General features: G+C 47.2%; 1 protein-coding gene across 2 annotated transcripts in view; it reads left to right on the top strand.

The window, feature by feature from the left end:
- The window catches only part of LOC141049132 (kalirin-like), a 159,265-nt gene that overhangs the window by 4,046 nt on the left and 135,074 nt on the right, over positions 1–20,145 (top strand). For both annotated transcript variants that reach the window (XM_073545270.1, XM_073545269.1), the window contains one exon: positions 8,175–8,250. In XM_073545270.1, coding sequence (XP_073401371.1) covers positions 8,211–8,250 — 40 coding nt within the window. In that variant the 5' untranslated portion in view covers positions 8,175–8,210. The remainder of the gene's footprint in view (positions 1–8,174; positions 8,251–20,145) is intronic.

Here is a 20,145-nt window from a genome sequence, read left to right as displayed (position 1 = left end):
TCCCAGTATACAGCAGGTCCTGTGGTGAGATCCCAGTATACAGCAGGTCCTGTGGTGAGATCCCAGTATACAGCAGGTCCTGTGGTGAGATCCCAGTATACAGCAGGTCCTGTGGTGAGATCCCAGTATACAGCAGGTCCTGTGGAGAGATCCCAGTATACAGCAGGTCCTGTGGAGAGATCCCAGTATACAGCAGGTCCTGTGGAGAGATCCCAGTATACAGCAGGTCCTGTGTGGAGAGATCCCAGTATACAGCAGGTCCTGTGGAGAGATCCCAGTATACAGCAGATCTTGTGGGTTGTTCCCAGTATACAGCAGATCTTGTGGGTTGTTCCCAGTATACAGCAGGTCCTGTGGAGAGATCCCAGTATACAGCAGGTCCTGTGGGGAGATCCCAGTATACAGCAGGTACTGTGGGATGTTCCCAGTATACGGCAGATCTTGTGGGGTGTTCCCAGTATACGGCAGGTCTTGTGGGGTTTTCCAAGTATATGCCGGGTCTTGTGGGGTGTTCCCAGTACAGGCCGGGTCTTGTGGGGAGTTCCCAGTATGTGCCGGGTCTTGTGGGGGAGTTCCCAGTATGTGCCGGGTCTTGTGGGGAGTTCCCAGTACAGGCCGGGTCTTGTGGGGAGTTCCCAGTACAGGCCGGGTCTTGTGGGGAGTTCCCAGTACAGGCCGGGTCTTGTGGGGAGTTCCCAGTATGGGCCGGGTCTTGTGGGGAGTTCCCAGTATGTGCCGGGTCTTGTGGGGAGTTCCCAGTATGTGCCGGGTCTTGTGGGGAGTTCCCAGTATGTGCCGGGTCTTGTGGGGAGTTCCCAGTATGTGCCGGGTCTTGTGGGGAGTTCCCAGTATGTGCCGGGTCTTGTGGGGAGTTCCCAGTATGTGCCGGGTCTTGTGGGGAGTTCCCAGTATGTGCCGGGTCTTGTGGGGAGTTCCCAGTATGTGCCGGGTCTTGTGGGGAGTTCCCAGTGTAGGCCGGGTCTTGTGGGGAGTTCCCAGTGTAGGCCGGGTCTTGTGGGGAGTTCCCAGTGTAGGCCGGGTCTTGTGGGGAGTTCCCAGTGTAGGCCGGGTCTTGTGGGGAGTTCCCAGTCCAGGCCGGGTCTTGTGGGGAGTTCCCAGTCCAGGCCGGGTCTTGTGGGGAGTTCCCAGTCCAGGCCGGGTCTTGTGGGGAGTTCCCGGTATGTGCGGGTCTTGTGGGGAGTTCACAGTCCGGGCCGGGTCTTGTGGGGAGTTCACAGTCCGGGCCGGGTCTTGTGGGGAGTTCACAGTCCGGGCCGGGTCTTGTGGGGAGTTCACAGTCCGGGCCGGGTCTTGTGGGGAGTTCACAGTCCGGGCCGGGTCTTGCGGGGAGTTCACAGTCCGGGCCGGGTCTTGCGGGGCGTTCACAGTCCGGGCCGGGTCTTGCGGGGCGTTCACAGTCCGGGCCGGGTCTTGCGGGGAGTGTCTTACACCTGTGAACTTTCGAGGCTGACATAAGGAAAGGCAGTCTCGATGAACTGGTCTACAAGTCCCCATCATGGTGTGGCATTCCCCAGTGGCAGCAGATGATGGTCAGGAATAGTCGGATTATCGAGGTGATGACTCCATATCTCAATCTGATCGATCATTTGTGAGATGCATGGAGTCTGCGCTGACTAACGCACAGGATCTACTGCTTGATCCTGCTGGTCTCCTGCCAAGGGATGTGGAGTCCGGGCCCCAGTGGGTCACAGAAGACAGACGTGATACTCGGCTGATCCGATTGAAGTCACCATTCATGTTTCTTGCTTTTTCTTTGAGTTCTGATGGATGTGAAGGAATGAGATGTCGGAAGCATCACCAATAATCAGAATTATCTGTAAGCCGGGTGATATTAGCTCTTCTGTTTCTCGCAGAGATTTCCAGACTCCTGAATGTGATCTTTTATGTCGATTCGTAGAAAAAGGAGATTGACGTTTCAGTGTAGACGGCGCGGCTGTATGAAGGAAGCAGCTCCACAGTGGAACAGCCATTTTCATAGTTTTTATTTTTACGTGTTTCGTGCTCGCACCGATTCTGCGATGTAGTTTGTTTTGGAAAAAGTGTTCGGTGCGGGCACGAAACGCGTAAAAATAAAACCTATGAAAATGGCTGTTCCACTGTGGAGCTGCTTCCTTCATACAGCCACGCCGTCTACACTGAAACGTCAATCTGCTTTTTCTACGAATTGAGGTTTTACCTTAATTTGCTGATGGGATGCAGCAGCATCCATGGGCAGTTATGGTGACCATCTACCCTTCAGGTGAGAAGCGCCATCACTCCCTTCTCATCTGTACCTTCATCACCTTATCTGCGCTTGTCTCCCACCTTTTTTCTTTTATGTTGAGAATCCTAATTTTCTGAATTGCTTTATATGTTGGCAGCTTCGCCATTTCTGACTCCAGGGAAGTCGGATGGCCCTACAATTTTGGCCTTGATTGTATCAGGGTGAGCAGTGCGGGTGTAGCTTCTATCTGCAAACACCAGAGGGCGACGTGTCACCACTGATTGGCTACACCTCCAGCTGAACATAGTGCCATCACACTTGGGGCCCTGGTGTGTGAGGGGCCACACAGCACCGCGCATTTGGGCCCTGGTGTGTGAGGGGCCACACAGCACCGCGCATTTGGGCCCTGGTGTGTGAGGGGCCACACAGCACCGCGCATTTGGGCCCTGGTGTGTGAGGGGCCACACAGCACCGCGCATTTGGGCCCTGGTGTGTGAGGGGCCACACAGCACCGCGCATTTGGGCCCTGGTGTGTGAGGGGCCACACAGCACCGCGCATTTGGGCCCTGGTGTGTGAGGGGCCACACAGCACCGCGCATTTGGGCCCTGGTGTGTGAGGGGCCACACAGCACCGCGCATTGGGGCCCTGGTGTGTGAGGGGCCCCAGAGCACAGTAAAGTACTAATGGAAATGCGATCTGCAGTCTGTCCATAGGGGATAATAAGACAAAAACATGGACCTGTGGTAACGCTCTGCTGACTGCCGTGGGAAGTGTTCGGGGGCTGCAGCGTCACCTCAGGGGTGCGGAGGATTATTCCTAATATATGCTCCACAGAGAAGGTTTTGTTCCTCCATCCTGGCGTTGAACTATGGACGATGATTTTACACAGAGATTTTGTCACTCTCCCCCGGGCAATCATGGTGTAGGCGCAAATAATCAACTCTGAAGAACAAATTAATCCGTGAAGGTACAAACAGCAATCCTGCGAGACCCCGCCTGGGGCAATGTCTGTGATACTGGAAATATGGAGCTGCAGTGTCTGCCTCGCCTTCAAGGCTAAGAAAATATATTGCATCACTTGTCAATAATAATAATCTCTTTATATAGCGCCAACATATTCCGCAGTGCTTTACCGCTTTTTCAATATCCTGATTATACTCCAGCGCTGCGCTCAGAATTCAGGCACCTTGTCGCTGAAATCTCCCAGCATCCCCCTCTTGTTCAGTGTCTGCCTAGAATTTAAACTGGTGGTTGGCTTTCTGGGAAATGTCTTTACACCGGACTTTGTACATATATCTGATGTAGGGATAAATAATTGCCCTCTTAGAAGAGGAGAAAAGGAAACGTGTTAGTGGATAAATCTTAATCACTTTTCCCTGATTGCACAGTCTTCGGCAACCTGCTCCTGGAGCCTATTTACTGCCACCACCGGCAGCAGATGTCCGACATTGATACCTGCGACAGCATTGTATACTGTACACACGTGGTGGAAATTGCCGGTACACCTCGTTTAATGACTGAAAATACCGCAATGGTGACAGAAATAACTTAAATCTGACAAAAGTAATAAATCAAAAATCTATGAAAATGCACAAATGAAAGTCAGACATTGCTTTTCAACCATGCCTCCACAGAATTAAAAAAAAAATAAATAAAACTCATAAAATAGGCCTGGCCAGAAATGATGGTACCCCTGAAAATAATGTGACAAAAGGGACACGTGAAATCGCGGTGTGCCCGCTAATTAGCATCCCAGGTGTCTACAATCTTGGGATCAGTGAGTGGCCTGTATAGAGGCTACAGATACCGTGCTGTGTGGTGACATGGTGGGTATCACACCCAACATGGACCAGAGGAAGCGAAGGAAAGAGTTCAAGCTCAAGGAACATCACTGTCAGATCGCACCATCCGTCATTGTAGGAGCCAAGTGAACTTCATGGGAGACGACCAAGGAGGACACCATTGTTGAAAAAAAAAAAAAAAAATCATAAAATGTAACCTTTGTATGACAAGGAGTGAAGCTCGCACCGAAATCTGTGGCATAAATTGACACGTTCCAGATCTAAAACCGGTCAGATTACTCTGCGATATATTTTGCAGCCTGAAACGAGGTGAATCTGATGTGACCTCTTGTAATCTGCCGGGTCCAGCGGGATCAGAGGAATGTTCTGCGTGTTCAGATGATTCGCGGTGTGCGGGTATCCTGCAAGGGATTATAGAAGATGCAGCCATGACGGCCATCATTACTGCATGTGTGATCAATGAGCAGCAGCTGTAGGACGAGGAGCTTCCTTCTCCCGCTCAGTGTAGTCAACCAGCTGCCCTCCATTCATCTATCCTACAGGACGTCCCCTGTATAGAGCTGAGCCTTACTACATCCACCATCATCCTCCTTCGCCCTCTATCCACCTCCTCTAATATTCCCCAACCTGCACTTTGACATCATCCTCATCCTCCTCCATTTTCAAATAAAGGTCACATGGGGGTTGATGAATTTGTGGCACCTCTAAAAATGTGTACAGATGTTTGTGCATGGTGCAAATGAATCTGTTCTGTTCCAAATGGTTAAAAAATGTTTCAGACAGAAGCTGTTATTCCAACAATAGCATTGTATCACGAATGACAGGACAAACTTATTGTTAATGCAATGCCTAAAGCCAACGTAACGCTTCTTGTACCTTTTGTATCTTTCTTTTCTGCCCCTGTGCATCCAGCTTCACTGAGCTGAATGGGTGGTGCTATTCTTATCTGCTAAAACTACATTTCCCAGAAGCACCTGCTTCTCATGAGTGCTTCAGTCCCCTCCTCCCTCTCCTGTGCTCCTGCAAAGTTCTACCTCTCAGAGATATCATTAAGCTAATCTGTGTAGAATTCAATTCACCATATGCTTGTGTGCACTTTCTGCTCCTGTACAGTCCCCTGTGTGGATGATTTTATCTTCTGCCACCTACATCAATACAGCTGCACTGTGGTATTATGTCAGTTATCTAGTTCTAGCAGCATTCAGCTCTCCTGCGCTTCTCCATAATGCAAGGTGAAAGAGCTGTGCTTGCTGCTGATAGATCCTATTTAGAAAACTGCAAACGCTGCTCCGTTGATGCATAAGGCAGGTGATTATCTTCTCTCATATGCATCAATAAAGTGTCATTTGAAGTTTGACATCACTGGTCTATCAGCAGCAGGCAACAAACAGTACTACTAATTGCAATCGCTGCAAACAGCCGCAACCTCCAGTTCATCATTCTTTTCAGTCTCCTATATACTCAACCCCATCCTGCAGTACATTGTTCCTCTCAACCCACTGTATACACCCCCATCCTGCAGCACATTGCTCCTCTCAGTCCCATCCTGCAGTACATCACTCCTCTCAGCTTCGTCCTGCAGTACGGTTGCCTTGACAAGGCGGAATGACTTTCACATTTTTTGTACTTAAAAATAAGTTAACTAAATACCGTGCATTTTCATGCACTATGCTATTTATTTATTTACTGCAGGGTATTTAATCACTGTTTCTGTCTGTTTTTTCCATCCTGCAGAACATTGCTCCTCTCAGCCCCATCCTGTAGTACATGACTCCTGTACACATTCCTATCCTCCAGTGGATCGCTCCTCTCAGCCCCCCTGCATACAGCCCTATCCTGCAGTACATTTCTCCTCTCGGCCCTCTATATAATACAGCCCCATCCTGCAGTACATTGCTCCTTTCAGCCATATCTTGCAATCCATCGCTCCTCTTGGTCCCTGTATACAGTTTCATCTTACGGTACATCGCTCCTCTCAGCCCCCTGTATACCTTCCCATCTTATGGTACATCTCTCAGCCTCCTGTATCCTGCTGTACATCACTGCTCTCAGCCTCCTGTATACAGCCCTATCCTGCACTACATCTCTCCTTTCAGCCACCTGTATACAGCCCTATCCTGCAATACATCGCTCCTCTCAGCCTCCTGTATACAGCCCTATCCTGCACTACATTTCTCCTTTCAGCCACCTGTATACAGCCCTATCCTGCAGTACATTGCTCCTCTCATGCACCTGTATACAGCCCTATCCTGCAGTACATCTATCCTCTCAGCCTCCAGTATACAGCCCTATCCTGCAGTACATCTCTCAGCCTCCAGTATACAGCCCTATCCTGCAGAACATCTCTCCTCTCAGCCTCCAGTATACAGCCCTATCCTGCAGAACATCGCTCCTCTCAGGCACCTGTATACAGCCCTATCCTGCAGTATATCGCACCTCTCAGCCTCCAGTGTACATCCCTATCCTGCAGAACATCGCTCTTCTCAGGCACCTGTATACAGCCCTATCCTGCAGAACATCGCCGCTCTCAGCCTCTAGTATACAGCCCTATCCTGCAGCACATTGCTCCTCTCAGTCTCCAGTATACAGCCCTATCCTGCAGCACATTGCTCCTCTCAGTCTCCAGTATACAGCCCTATCCTGCAGAACATCTCTCCTCTCAGCCTCCAGTATACAGCCCTATCCTGCAGAACATCGCTCCTCTCAGGCACCTGTATACAGCCCTATCCTGCAGTATATCGCACCTCTCAGCCTCCAGTGTACAGCCCTACCCTGCAGAACATCGCTCCTCTCAGCCTCCAGTATACAGCCCTATCCTGCAGAACATCTCTCCTCTCAGCCTCCAGTATACAGCCCTATCCTGCAGAACATCTCTCCTCTCAGCCTCCAGTATACAGCCCTATCCTGCAGAACATCGCTCCTCTCAGGCACCTGTATACAACCTTATCCTGCAGTATATCGCACCTCTCAGCCTCCAGTGTACAGCCCTATCCTGCAGAACATCGCTCCTCTTAATTACAATCACTGAGGTATGCTGGCAGGGCAACAAAGAGAGGCCGCATTGTGCGTGATTGACCCTGAATGGAAACATGAGACTAAATTTTGCCCTGTGGGTCAGCCTTGGGGTGGAGGTGCAAAATGGGGCAGATTTAAAAATGAGATATTGGCACAACTGAATGTATGTGTACATTATTATAAGACCACATTGTGATTTTGGGAATGATCCTTTTTGGCTGTGTTCACACGTTGCACTTTTGCTGCTTTTTTTATGCAAATTTTAAAGTTAAACTTCGTTTTACAATACCAGCAAAAGCCATGAGATTTCAGAAATCTCTAGCACACACATTTTTTTTTTTCTGACTGATTTGGAAAACTGCTGTGTTTTTGCAAACTGCTGCATGTCACTTCTTTTCAGTGATTTTGCAGCATTTATTCACCCATAGAAAATAATGGAGGTAAGTGCAGAAACACAGCAAAACACACAGGTATCACGTTTTGCTGACTTTTTGGTGCAAAAACCTTAAGACAGTAAAATCATGATTTTTTTGGGGCGCACTAAACTTTATCAAATTGCGCACGAGACAACAAAAACGCAGAAAATATGTAATGTAAACAGCTTCTTTACTACCTAGACAGCAGGTTTGCCTGCAAAAAACCCCGCAGCGAAATCTCAGCATGTGAACATAGCTTAAATGTGACCAATAAAGTATATGAGAAGATACAAGTCTTTTTAACAGTCAGCTACAGTGTTATCATTATTATTATAGCGCCATTTGTTCAATGTGAAGAGGGGGATACATAACAAAAACAAGCGCTGTAATCTTGTACAAAACGAGTTGCTGACTGGTACAGGAGGAGAGAGGACCCTGCCTGTTGTAACAAACAGTGTAACAAACCCTCAGCTTTGTGGCTTTATGACATTTTACAAAACTGACTAGTAAATTGGGAATGGTTTTGATTTATTAATTGCTTGCCCTCTTATTTTGAGCAAAGTTTTGGTCAAAAGTAAATAAAAAAAAAAGTTAGTGTAAGTAAAAAAAAAAAAAAGCGTAACTTCTGGCAGCCGTTCCAAAGATACAACACGGGGAGCAGCCGGTGGATATTTGGCGCTCCCGTTCACTCTGTTATATATGTTTATTCTATTCAGATTTCATGAGAAATTATTACAGTTCATCGTCGTGAAATGGCAACGGAGAAGCTTGTGGACAATCATCTCTCCTATGGTATGTCTTGTTTTATATCCCCCCACTTCTCATTCCCATTCTTCTTTCCCTTTTTTTCTCATTCTTTGTCTGTTTCTTTTCATATATCTTCTTTCTCTTTTTCTCTTACTCCCTTTTCTATGCCTCTTCCACTTCTGTTTTTTTCTTCTTCCCTTTCTTCGGATTCTTCTTCTTGCCCTTCCTTATTTCCCTTTTCTGTTCTTCTCTTTCTTCCTCTTATTTTTCCCTTTCTCACCTTTCTCATTTTTGTCACCTTCTTCTCCTTCCTCATCTTTTAATTCTTCAGCTTCTAACACTTTTTCTCTTTCAATTTCCTCCCCTTTCTTGTTATTCATCTGTCTTTCACCTCATCTTTTTATTTCTCTATTTTTTCTCTCCATTTTCTTCTTCTCCTTCTCCTCCTTCTCCTCCTTCTTCTCCTCCTCCTCCTTCTTCTCCTTCTCCTTCTCCTCCTCCTTCTTCTCCTTCTCCTCCTTCTCCTTCTCCTCCTTCTTCTTTTTTTCCCTTATATGCTCTTCTTCTTTATCTCTATTTTCTGCTCTCTTCTTTTTGTTTTCGCCTTATTCTGTTTCACCTTCTTAGTCTCTGTCTTCTCATTCAACCTCAGCTTCTTTTTCGTTTATTCCTCTCCTTGTTTCTTCCCCATTCTCCGTCTTCACTCCATTTCTTTCTTCCAGGCATAACTAGATTGTTATCATTATTAGCCCAGACCAGTAATTGGCTGCGCAGAATAGAGAGACTACTGGAAAGCAGAACACAATCGCTGTTCAAAGTGCTGATTTGCAGGGTGACTGCATCTTTTTACAAGAGCTAATCATACTGTAAGTAATTAGTTGTTTATTACCGGCCTTGTGCTGCCTAATGGGCCGCTTGTTTGCTGCAGGTTGGTTTACAAGTGGCAGGAGGGTGTCCTTGCTCCCTTCAACTGTGTCCAGGTGACAAGCAGCTCATGGCATCGATGGGAAGATGATCGGTAACATTGGGGTCCGGTTATCAATTGTTACTCATGAAAGGGCTTGTTCAGAAATACAAGAACATGACTCCTCCTTCACCCACATCATCTCTGACCCCAGGACCAAACAATCTAATCTATCACACAGTGCATCACTACTCCCATCATCCCGGAGCTCACAACCTAATCTCCCATCACACAGTGCATCACTACTCCCATCATCCCTGACCCCGGAGCTCACAATCTAATCTCCCATCACACAGTGTATCACTACTCCCATCATCCCTGACCCCAGAGCTCACAATCTAATCTTCTATCACACAGAGTATCACTACTCCCATCATCCCCGACCCCAGAGCTCACAATCTAATCTATCACACAGTGTATCACTACTCCCTTCATCCCTGACCCCAGAGCTCACAATCTAATCTCCTATCACACAGTGTATCACTACTCCCATCATCCCCGACCCCAGAGCTCACAATCTAATCTATCACACAGTGTATCACTACTCCCATCATCCCTGACCCCAGAGCTCCCAATCTAATCTATCACACAGTGTATCACTACTACCATCATCCCTGACCCCAGAGCTCACAATCTAATCTATCACACAGTGTATCACTACTCCCATCATCCCTGACCCCAGAGCTCACAATCTAATCTATCACACAGTGTATCACTACTCCCATCGTCCCTGACCCCGGAGCTCACAATCTAATCTCCTATCACACAGTGTATCACTACTCCCATCATCCCTGACCCCAGATCTCACAATCTAATCTCCTATCACACAATGTATCACTACTCCCATCATCCCTGACCCCGGAGCTCACAATCTAATCTATCACACAGTGTATCACTACTCCCATCATCCCTGACCCCGGAGCTCACAATCTAATCTATCACACAGTGTATCACTACTCCCATCATCCCTGACCCCAGATCTCACAATCTAATCTCCTATCACAGAATGTATCACTACTCCCATCATCCATGACCCCGGAGCTCACAATCTAATCTCCTATCACAGAATGTATCACTGCTCCCATCATCCCTGACCCCAGAGCTCACAATCTAATCTCCTATCACACAGTGTATCACTACTCCCATCATCCCCGACCCCAGAGCTCACAATCTAATCTCCTATCACACAGTGTATCACTACTCCCATCATCCCTGACGCTAGTTATTTTCATTGTCACACTGAGGCCAGTTAACCTATCAGTATGATTTTGGAATATTAAAAGAAAGTACACCCGTGCTGATGGATCTCGGAATAGACAGATCTCTCTCCATTGCTGATGCTTTGTTACAGTGTGTCAGCCTGCAGAACAGGATGCTTAGTTCAGAGGATTGTCTACAGCAGATACAACTGTAACAAAACCTCAGCTGTGAGAAATATCAGTCAGAATGGGGCTTAGCCTCGGGACAGAAGCAATAACAATTAGTTCACTGACAACAGACAGATCTGGCAGGTGAGGCCTTAGCACATAAGTTTATTCAACATTTTCATAACTTTTCGTTATCATTGATTAAGCATTATTTATGTACAAATAGGAGACCCCTTTAAATAAAGACCCCCAGAATGTGTGGCCCTGTGTCTATGGGGGTACATGTGTAACGGTAAAGCGCTGCGGAATATGTTGGCGCTATATAAATAAATATTATTATTATTATTGTACTGCACAAGTAAATTTATTTTCAGGCTGATAAGGGGTTAAAGGTGCAGGTTCCTGCATTGCCGGTCTTGTCCTGAGCGGAACACTGCATCTCTTGTTCACTGTGTTCAATGGAACATATTCCCAGGTGTACCCATTATATCATCACTGTCTGCTCCCCAACATACAGTGCCAGGCCTCATAGTGATTTCATCAGGGAGCAGCCCAACTCTGCCCCAATGTTATGCATCCCCCAATCCACAGTGGCAAGAATATATCCCATTGGGGGTCCCAGGAAAACCCCCCAGAACTACACGAGTATAACACAATGCAATTCCACATCAGTCCAGGACCACTATTGTAAAGATACAGTGACTCCACCAGCAGAATAGTGAGTGCAGCTCTGGGGTATAATACAGGATGTAACTCAGGATCAGTAATGTATGTACACAGTGACTGCACCAGCAGAATAGTGAGTGCAGCTCTGGGGTATAATACAGGATGTAACTCAGGATCAGTAATGTAATGTATGTACACAGTGACTGCACCAGCAGAATAGTGAGTGCAGCTCTGGGGTATAATAAAGGATGTAACTCAGGATCAGTAATGTATGTACACAGTGACTGCACCAGCAGAATAGTGAGTGCAGCTCTGGGGTATAATACAGGATGTAACTCAGGATCAGTAATGTAATGTATGTACACAGTGACTGCACCAGCAGAATAGTGAGTGCAGCTCTGGGGTATAATAAAGGATGTAACTCAGGATCAGTAATGTATGTACACAGTGACTGCACCAGCAGAATAGTGAGTGCAGCTCTGGGGTATAATACAGGATGTAACTCAGGATCAGTAATGTATGTACACAGTGACTGCACCAGCAGAATAGTGAGTGCAGCTCGGGAGTATAATACAGGATGTAACTCAGGATCAGTAATGTATGTACACAGTGACTGCACCAGCAGAATAGTGAGTGCAGCTCTGGGGTATAATACAGGATGTAACTCAGGATCAGTAATGTATGTACACAGTGACTGCACCAGCAGAATAGTGAGTGCAGCTCTGGGTTATAATACAGGATGTAACTCAGGATCAGTAATGTATGTACACAGTGACTGCACCAGCAGAATAGTGAGTGCAACTCTGGGGTATAATACAGGATGAAACTCGGGATCAGTAATGTATGTACACAGTGACTGCACCAGCAGAATAGTGAGTGCAGCTCTGGGGTATAATACAGGATGTAACTCAGGATCAGTAATGTAATGTATGTACACAGTGACTGCACGAGCAGAATAGTGAGCGCAGCTCTGGGGTATAATACAGGATGTAACTCAGGATCAGTAATGTATGTACACAGTGACTGCACCAGCAGAATAGTGAGTGCAGCTCTGGGGTATAATACAGGATGTAACTCAGGATCAGTAATGTATGTACACAGTGACTGCACCAGCAGAATAGTGAGTGCAGCTCTGGAGTATAATACAGGATGTAACTCAGGATCAGTAATGTAATGTATGTACGCAGTGACTGCTGTTGTGAGTTCATTTTCCCCTTCACTACTGAGGCCCGAGGAACTCCCTCTTCTGGTAAAGAAAGTTAGTGAGCCTGATTATCAGACACCTGAGGCTGATGATGATGATGACTGGCTGAGTGGAGTTACTGACTGGATATAAGGCTGCCGACGCCCTTCTGCCCTGCGGGTGATTTTTCTGTGGGATCCTTGGAGACCAGTCTGAATTCCTGCTCCTCTAAAGCTAAGTTTGCTGCTCGGCTTTTTGCATTTGTGCTTTGACTTTGTTTTGCTTTGTTTTTCTGGATTTCTGCCATTCCCTGCTGGGGTGTGCTGAATTCCTTTAGCTCTGTCTTCTGAAAATACCTGAGTGCTGATTTAGTTTTTGAAGCCTAGCTGCTTCAGGGTCTTTTTCATATCAGCTTGTTGGCTTATGTCTTTGATAGGGTTTTGGCAGATTGCAGACAGCAGCCTTCCTGTCCTTTCCTATCTAGGTAGTTTTGGGCCCCGGCTTTGCTCAGTCTATCTTTCTGTCTGTGTTAGTGTTTTCATCTTGCTTCACCGTCATTATATGTTGGGGGCTGCCTATTGCTTTGGGGTCTGCTCTGGGGCAGTTTAGATTTCCTCTTTCTTTCTTTAGGCCTATTTAATTCTCCGGCTGTGATCGAGGGGTCTAGGGCATCGTATGAACCCCCCACGGCTACTGCTAGTTGTGTTGATAGTTCAGGGGTCTGCAATCTGATAGTTGCCAACTTCTCTGGTTTTCTGGACTTAGCTTGTATTTCTGTTTTTGCCTCCTACGGTGACTCAATCATAACAGACTGCACCAGCAGAATAGTGAGTGCAGCTCTGGGGTATAATACAAGAGGTAACTCAGGATCAGTAATGTATGTGCATAGTGACTGCACCAGCAGAATAGGGAGTGCAGCTCTGGGGTATAATACAGGATGTAACTCAGGATCAGTAATGTAATGTATGTACGCAGTGACTCCACCAGCAGAATAGTGAGTGCAGCTCTGGGGTATAATACAGGAGGTAACTCAGGATCAGTAATGTAATGTATGTACGCAGTGACTGCACGAGCAGAATCGTGAGTGCAGCTCTGGGGTATAATACAGGATGTAACTCAGGATCAGTAATGTATGTACGCAGTGACTGCACCAGCAGAATAGTGAGTGCAGCTCTGGAGTATAATACAGGCCAAACTGAACACAGCCTTCCTACTAATTTTTGCAGGCTGTTTTTGCAGCCCCATAGACGCAAAAACGGCAAGGAAAAACACGGCAAGTGTAAAAGACGTTTTACTTCATATATTATACCACCTTGTCTTGGTGAAACTACTCCTCCCACCGTCTCCAGATATTTTTCAAGATGGAATTAATTGCTCAGTGAAATTATAAATGTATGATCCATTGGATCATTTTTTTATCCATACATGATTGATTGTTTCTCATGATCAGAGTCGTGATCTGTGGAGCAAGAACAAACCACAGACTGAGCTCAGGAAAAGAGCGATGCAGGATGAGGATCCCGTCAGACCGGACAACTGGATGCCTATCACAGAGACAGCGATGTCAACCGTCAGAAACAGTGTGGACTAAGCAACAATTAGCATGTTACCCTAATTACTGCTTTTAGGAGAAAAAAAGCAGCAACACAATTTTCCTGTGTTACTCACACAAAGCCGCCTCTAAGTTAACCCCTGGAAATGCCGTCCTGTAACGATAGTAAGCCATATAGTTTGTGGTGTGTACAGTAGACCCAGAGCTGCACTCACTATTCTGCTGGTGCAGTCACTGTGTACATACATTACATTACTGATCCTGAGTTACATCATGTATTATATCCCAGAGCTGCACTCACTATTCTGCTGGTGCAGTCACTGTGTACATACATTACTTATCCTGAGTTACATCGTGTATTATACTCCGGAGCTGCACTCACTATTCTGCTGGTGCAGTCACTGTGTACATACATTACATTACTGATCCTGAGTTACATCCTATACCCCAGAGCTGCACTCACTATTCTGCTGGTGGAGTCACTGTGTACATACATTACTGATCCTGAGTTACATCCTATACCCCAGAGCTGCTCTCACTATTCTGCTGGTGCTGTCACTGTGTACCTACATGACATTACTTATCCTGTATTATCCTCCAAAGCTGTGGTCACTCGGGCAGAACACAATGTAAAGTATTGCAGATCGGCCATCAGTTTTGTTGAGTAAAGTCCCATTACCTTGTCTCTGGTCTTTGGGGTTACTCTGTGTTGATACTTTGTGCTGTCTGCTCAATGTCCTTCCGTCCCCGAATCCGCATTGATTATAGAGACTCTGCGCAGTGAGTAGTGTGGTCTCTGGAGACCCCGTGTGTACAGTGTCCCAGACTGACTAATGTACCCGGCAGTGGATGACGATCACCGCTTTGATTGCGGCTGGTGTAATTAGCTCTCACTCATCTATAAACGAGCGGGGGAGGGGGCACTGATCATCATGTAGTGCTACAGTGAGAGCTCTGATTGCAGGTCAGAAATGGGATTAGGGGAGAATTCAGCGATATAAATGGTGTCACTAAGTTTGTCATGGGAGTGGCTGGGTATTAATTCGCAATATAATTAGAGAGAAGCTCTGAAAATTGTGGTAATGACGGCCAGGGTGACTGTCTGAAATATAGAGGTGAGATGTCTGGTTTGTTTACATCACACCACCAGTCTGTGGACATCACGCCATCAGTCTGTGGACATCAGTCTGTGGACATCAGTCTGTGGACCTCACACGACCAGTCTGTGGACATCACGCCACCAGTCTGTGGACATCACGCCACCAGTCTGTGGACATCACGCCACCAGTCTGTGGACATCACGCCACCAGTCTGTGGACATCACGCCATCAGTCATCAGTCTGTGGACATCACGCGACCTGTCGACAATCATGGGACCAGTCTGTGGATATCATACAAACAGGATCGCGTTGCAGGGGAGACTGTGTGGATGACGTCATACACATGGAGCAAGAAGGAAGGCAGCGATTGTAAGAAGTTGGGAGGCACCGAACCAAGAACATAAACACCCCTGGGACCGGATCGCCCCGCAGGTGAATATAATAAAAGCTCTTCTCTTTCAGGGTGGGTTGGGGGCAGATATACTGCATTATAGCATGTTGTGTATCAGACCTGAAAGATGTTTGTCTTACCTCATATCGGCCAAACCTGGTGACAAGTTCGCTTTAAACTGAGTTTTTGGAGCAGAAACTCATGAAATCCTCTTCATAATATCAAATCTCTAAATTTTGAGGATTGCGAAGTTTATAACATAGCCATGAAATGTGTTATGGAATGCTACATGTGTAGAACATCAGAGCCACTCTGTCAGCACATGAGTACGGCACCATAACCACCATTAGTATATACATGCAGCACCAGAACCATTAGTACATGATTGCAGTGCCAGAATCACCATCACAAACAGCGTCAGTACATGAATGCAGCACCATAACTACCGTCAGTACAAGAATGGAGCTCCAGAACCATTAGTACATGATTGCAGCTCCAGAACCACCATCAGTACATTAATGCAGGGCCAACACTACAGTCAGTACACGAATACAGCACCAGAACCAACATCAGTACAACTATACAGCTCCAAGCTTAGTACAGCAATCAGTTGCAATGTCAGGTCAGCCCCATATGCAACTGTTTGGCATTACAACACCCAGTATGTTCATGACAATCATAATGAGATGCTGTTACCAGTCATCTTCAACCTGCCGATCATACCATACAGTAACCACAGCGTTGATGAGATGCAGGCAGGATCACAAATATTTACATCCAGGTACCTTATGGGTAACATCTCTTTTGATTGAAGTTATTCGTCTCCAGTTTTGTCCAGACGTTATGACAAGATTTCATGCTCGGAGCTTCCCTCTCCAGACTTCCCTCTTTTCTGCCTTCAGCATCGCTTCCTGACACGAGGCCCTTAAATATAAAATTATCATTATACTGCCCTAAAAAAAAAATATATCATGCTGCGCCCCTGAATAAATAACTGCCCCTTCCTGCACAAAATATCTCCCCCCATGGTGCCCCTCTCTATCCCCCACAATACATCTCTGCCTATTGTCCCCATTGCCCCTTGCTATACTATGCCCCCTTTACAATCCACCAGTTGCCCCATGTCCTCCATTGCCCCTTTATGTGCCCTCGCAGTAATCCCAACCGTTCCCTCCCCGAGTCCCCTCATTTAAAATGAAAGCACATCTCATTCTCATCTGCTTTGTGGAACACTTACCAGTACCCGACGTCTTGCTGCCTGTTCGACCCGGCAGTAGCATGCTGACCTTATCACGCTGCGGCACATCTGGGCTGGGGCTGACATGCGCTCCTCTGCCCCAGGTCCAGCGCCACAGTTTTCAAATGTTTTCATTTCTGAAAGACACAAATACATTTATGTACAGGAAGAAGGGAGCAGCGTCTCCTGGACAGCTGCACGGGCCGCACAACATCGCTTGGTGGGTCGTATCTTGTGCCGGACTGCTGTAGACCATTGTATGGTAGAGAGGGAGGAAGGGGATGCAGCTGCAAATTCTCTTTCACTGTGTATGTGGGACTGCATGCTGTGATAAGGGAGGAGCGTCAGGTAGGAGATTGATTGGTCTACAGCACAGCTGTGACATCACACCTAGAAAAACACTCCCACTCAGCATGGAGAGAGGAAATGTCCAGAGACAAGCCGAGCTCAGGATACATCCCCAGTGCAAAATGTGGGCCCTACAGCTGCACTCCTGGGAGGCAAACATGGAGAATCCAGGAAGAGTCCCCAAAAGATGCAAGATGATACCGCGGTCCGGAGTCCATAGTGACTAATGTCTGATGATGTCATCAGATGACACAATACTGATCTGCCCTTGTTTGTCCTGTGGCCGGCTCTGATGATGTCACCTTTGGTTATTGTTCCTCAATTGTCCTGACCTCTGTCATCGGCTGGATCCATGTGCCCTCTGTCATAGGCTGGATTCATGTGCCCTCTGTCATAGGCTGGATCCAAGTGCCCTCTGTCAGGAACACCGCACTACACTCGCTCACTGAGCCAGTGCACGTGTCCTGAGTACAAAAACAGTGCTCAAAGATACCTACGGAGTGGGGCAGCAGCGGCGACGATGTGTGCTTCAGAGTATCAGGACCTGAAGCACGTGACTGCTGGGGGTATGACCTAAGCTCCACAGAGCTAGGAGCTGCAGGGAAACTCCTAGAAAGGTAACTATGGGACAAGTTACCAAGGTGCATAGACAGGGACGTAAACCAGAAGCCGGGTCAAAGCACGAGATAGCAGGACAGTACCAAAGGGTTAGACAGCGAATAGTTAGGACGTAGCAATAGATCAGAAAACCAGAACGGGCAATGGACGGTACAATAGGGACAAACTGTAACGGAGTAACAATAGCCAAGCCAGGAGGTCAGAACCGGAGAAGACGATAGTACCAAAACGTGAGACAGAGAAGTGAGTGAGGGGACAGACCGGGTCATACACGGGAATCAAACAAGCAATGCAGTATCCACGCACACCAGGGGGGGTCAGACACACAGCCAGAATAACAGTATAGCTGACAGGGAATCCTAGTCTGGAGTGAGTATAAATATTCCTCCCAGATCCAAAGAGAGGCTGGCAAAAGTTAACCCTGTGAGAACAGGACATTAACCATGTCCTAACCATGATAGTACCCCCCTCTTAATGGGGTATCTGGCATGAAAAGCCCGCACCAGTCGATCAGCGTGCACCGATCTGGCCGGAACCCATGATCGATCCTCAACGGAATATCCCTTCCAATGAATAAGGTACTGAATTCTCCGGCGCACCCACCGTGAATCAATGATGCGCCCTACCTTGTACTCCAGTTGACCCTCTACCAACACTGGTGTAGCCACAGATGACGGATCTTCTCTAACTGTCCCCACAGGTTTTAATAGGGACCTGTGGAAGACGTTAGATATTTTGAAGGAGGTGGGCAACTGTAATCTGTATGCCACCGGGTTGATCACCTCTACAATCTTGCATGGGCCAATAAATTTGGGGCCCAACTTCATAGAGGGTATTTTAAGTTTGATGTTACGGGTGGACAACCAGACTTTTTCCCCCACTGTTAACGCAGAACCCAACCCCCTCCTCATGTCCGCAAAATGTTTGTACTTCTTTTGGAGATGTTCCCCTGCACCTCCCTCCAGAGGGTTTTTAACTGTTGTACCATCCCCTCGGCACCAGGGCAATCCGAATCCATACGGGAAAATTCCCCAAAACTGCGGAAGAAACCCATAATTGACCTGAAAGGGAGTCTTTCCGGTAGACTGATTAATCCGACAGTTGAATGCAAATTCTGCCATGGGTAATACCGCACACCAGTCTTTCTGTCTGGAGGAGGCCAGGCATCTCAGAATCTGCAATGACTGGTTGGTGTGTTCCGTTTGTCCGTTGGGTTCCGGGTGATAGGCAGAGGAGAATGACAACGTGACCCCCAACTTCATATAAAACGCTCTCCAAAACCTGGCCACAAATTGCACACCCCTGTCCGACACCACGTTCACGGGCACTCCATGCAGCTGAACAATGTGCTGTATAAACAAGCGGGCCAAGGTTTCAGCAGATGGTAACGCAGGTAATGGCACAAAGTGGGCTTCTATCAACCACTGCCCATACCACTGAGTTGCCCTTGGAAGGTGGAAGGTTAGTGATAAAGTCCATGGACAGGTGTGTCCATGGTTTATCCGGAATTGGCAAAGGCACCAATTCCCCGGCCGGCCGCACCTGAGAGCTTTTAGAGCGCGCGCACACCCCACAAGTATTTACAAACCTTTTTATATCAGTACCCATAGAGGGCCACCAAAAACCCCTAGCTACTGCCCCCCGGGTAGCTGCAATACCAGGGTGTGCACTTAACATAGTCATGAAATTCTTGAAGGAGTGTGGGACGGAATTGTTCGGGTACAAGCAACTTACCTGGGGGTTTATTCCTGGGAGCTTGTGCTTCCAGAATCTCTCTCTGTAACTCAGAGGAGATTTCAGCCATAACCACTCCCGGTTGAAGAATGGAGGAAGGAGGTTCTGGAGGGGACACAGAATCAAAACTTCGGGATAAGGCATCCGCCTTTACATTTTTAGATCCTGGTCGAAACGTGATGGTAAAATGAAATCGAGAAAAAAAAAGTGCCCACCGAGCCTGTCTGGGTTTCAATCTCTTAGCAGACTCGATATAGGCCAGGTTTTTATGATCAGTGATGACCGTAATGGGATGAGCGGCCCCCTCCAAAAAATGCCTCCATTCTTCGAAGGCTAATTTAACCGCTAACAATTCCCTGTTACCGACATCATAGTTTCTCTCGGCCAAAGAGAACTTCTTAGAGAAAAAGGCACAGGGTTTGAGGTTGGTCAGGGTAGGGGGGCCCTGTGACAAAACTGCCCCCACCTCCGAAGCGTCGACTTCGATAAAAGGTCTTGATGAATCGGGTTGTACCAACACAGGGGATGTAGTAAAACACTTCTTTAATGTAAGGAAGGAATTTTTCGCGGCCACGGACCAATTTTTTACATCTGCCCCTTTAAGAGTGAGGTCCGTCAAGGGTTTCACCACCTGCGAGAACCCTTTAATGAACTTCCTAAAATGATTAGCGAAGCCCAGAAATCGCTGCAACCCCTTCAGGTCACGAGGCTGCACCCAGTCGGTAATGGCCTGAACCTTCCCTGGATCCATGCGGAATCCCTCTCTGGATACAATAACAC

This window comes from Dendrobates tinctorius, unplaced genomic scaffold (genome assembly GCF_039654945.1).
Source record: "Dendrobates tinctorius isolate UK_male_01 unplaced genomic scaffold, ASM3965494v1 ptg000143l, whole genome shotgun sequence".
Classification (NCBI taxonomy): Eukaryota; Metazoa; Chordata; class Amphibia; order Anura; family Dendrobatidae; genus Dendrobates; species Dendrobates tinctorius.
Note: the sequence above shows the minus strand (reverse complement) of the source record. Positions and strands in the feature narration are given on the sequence as shown.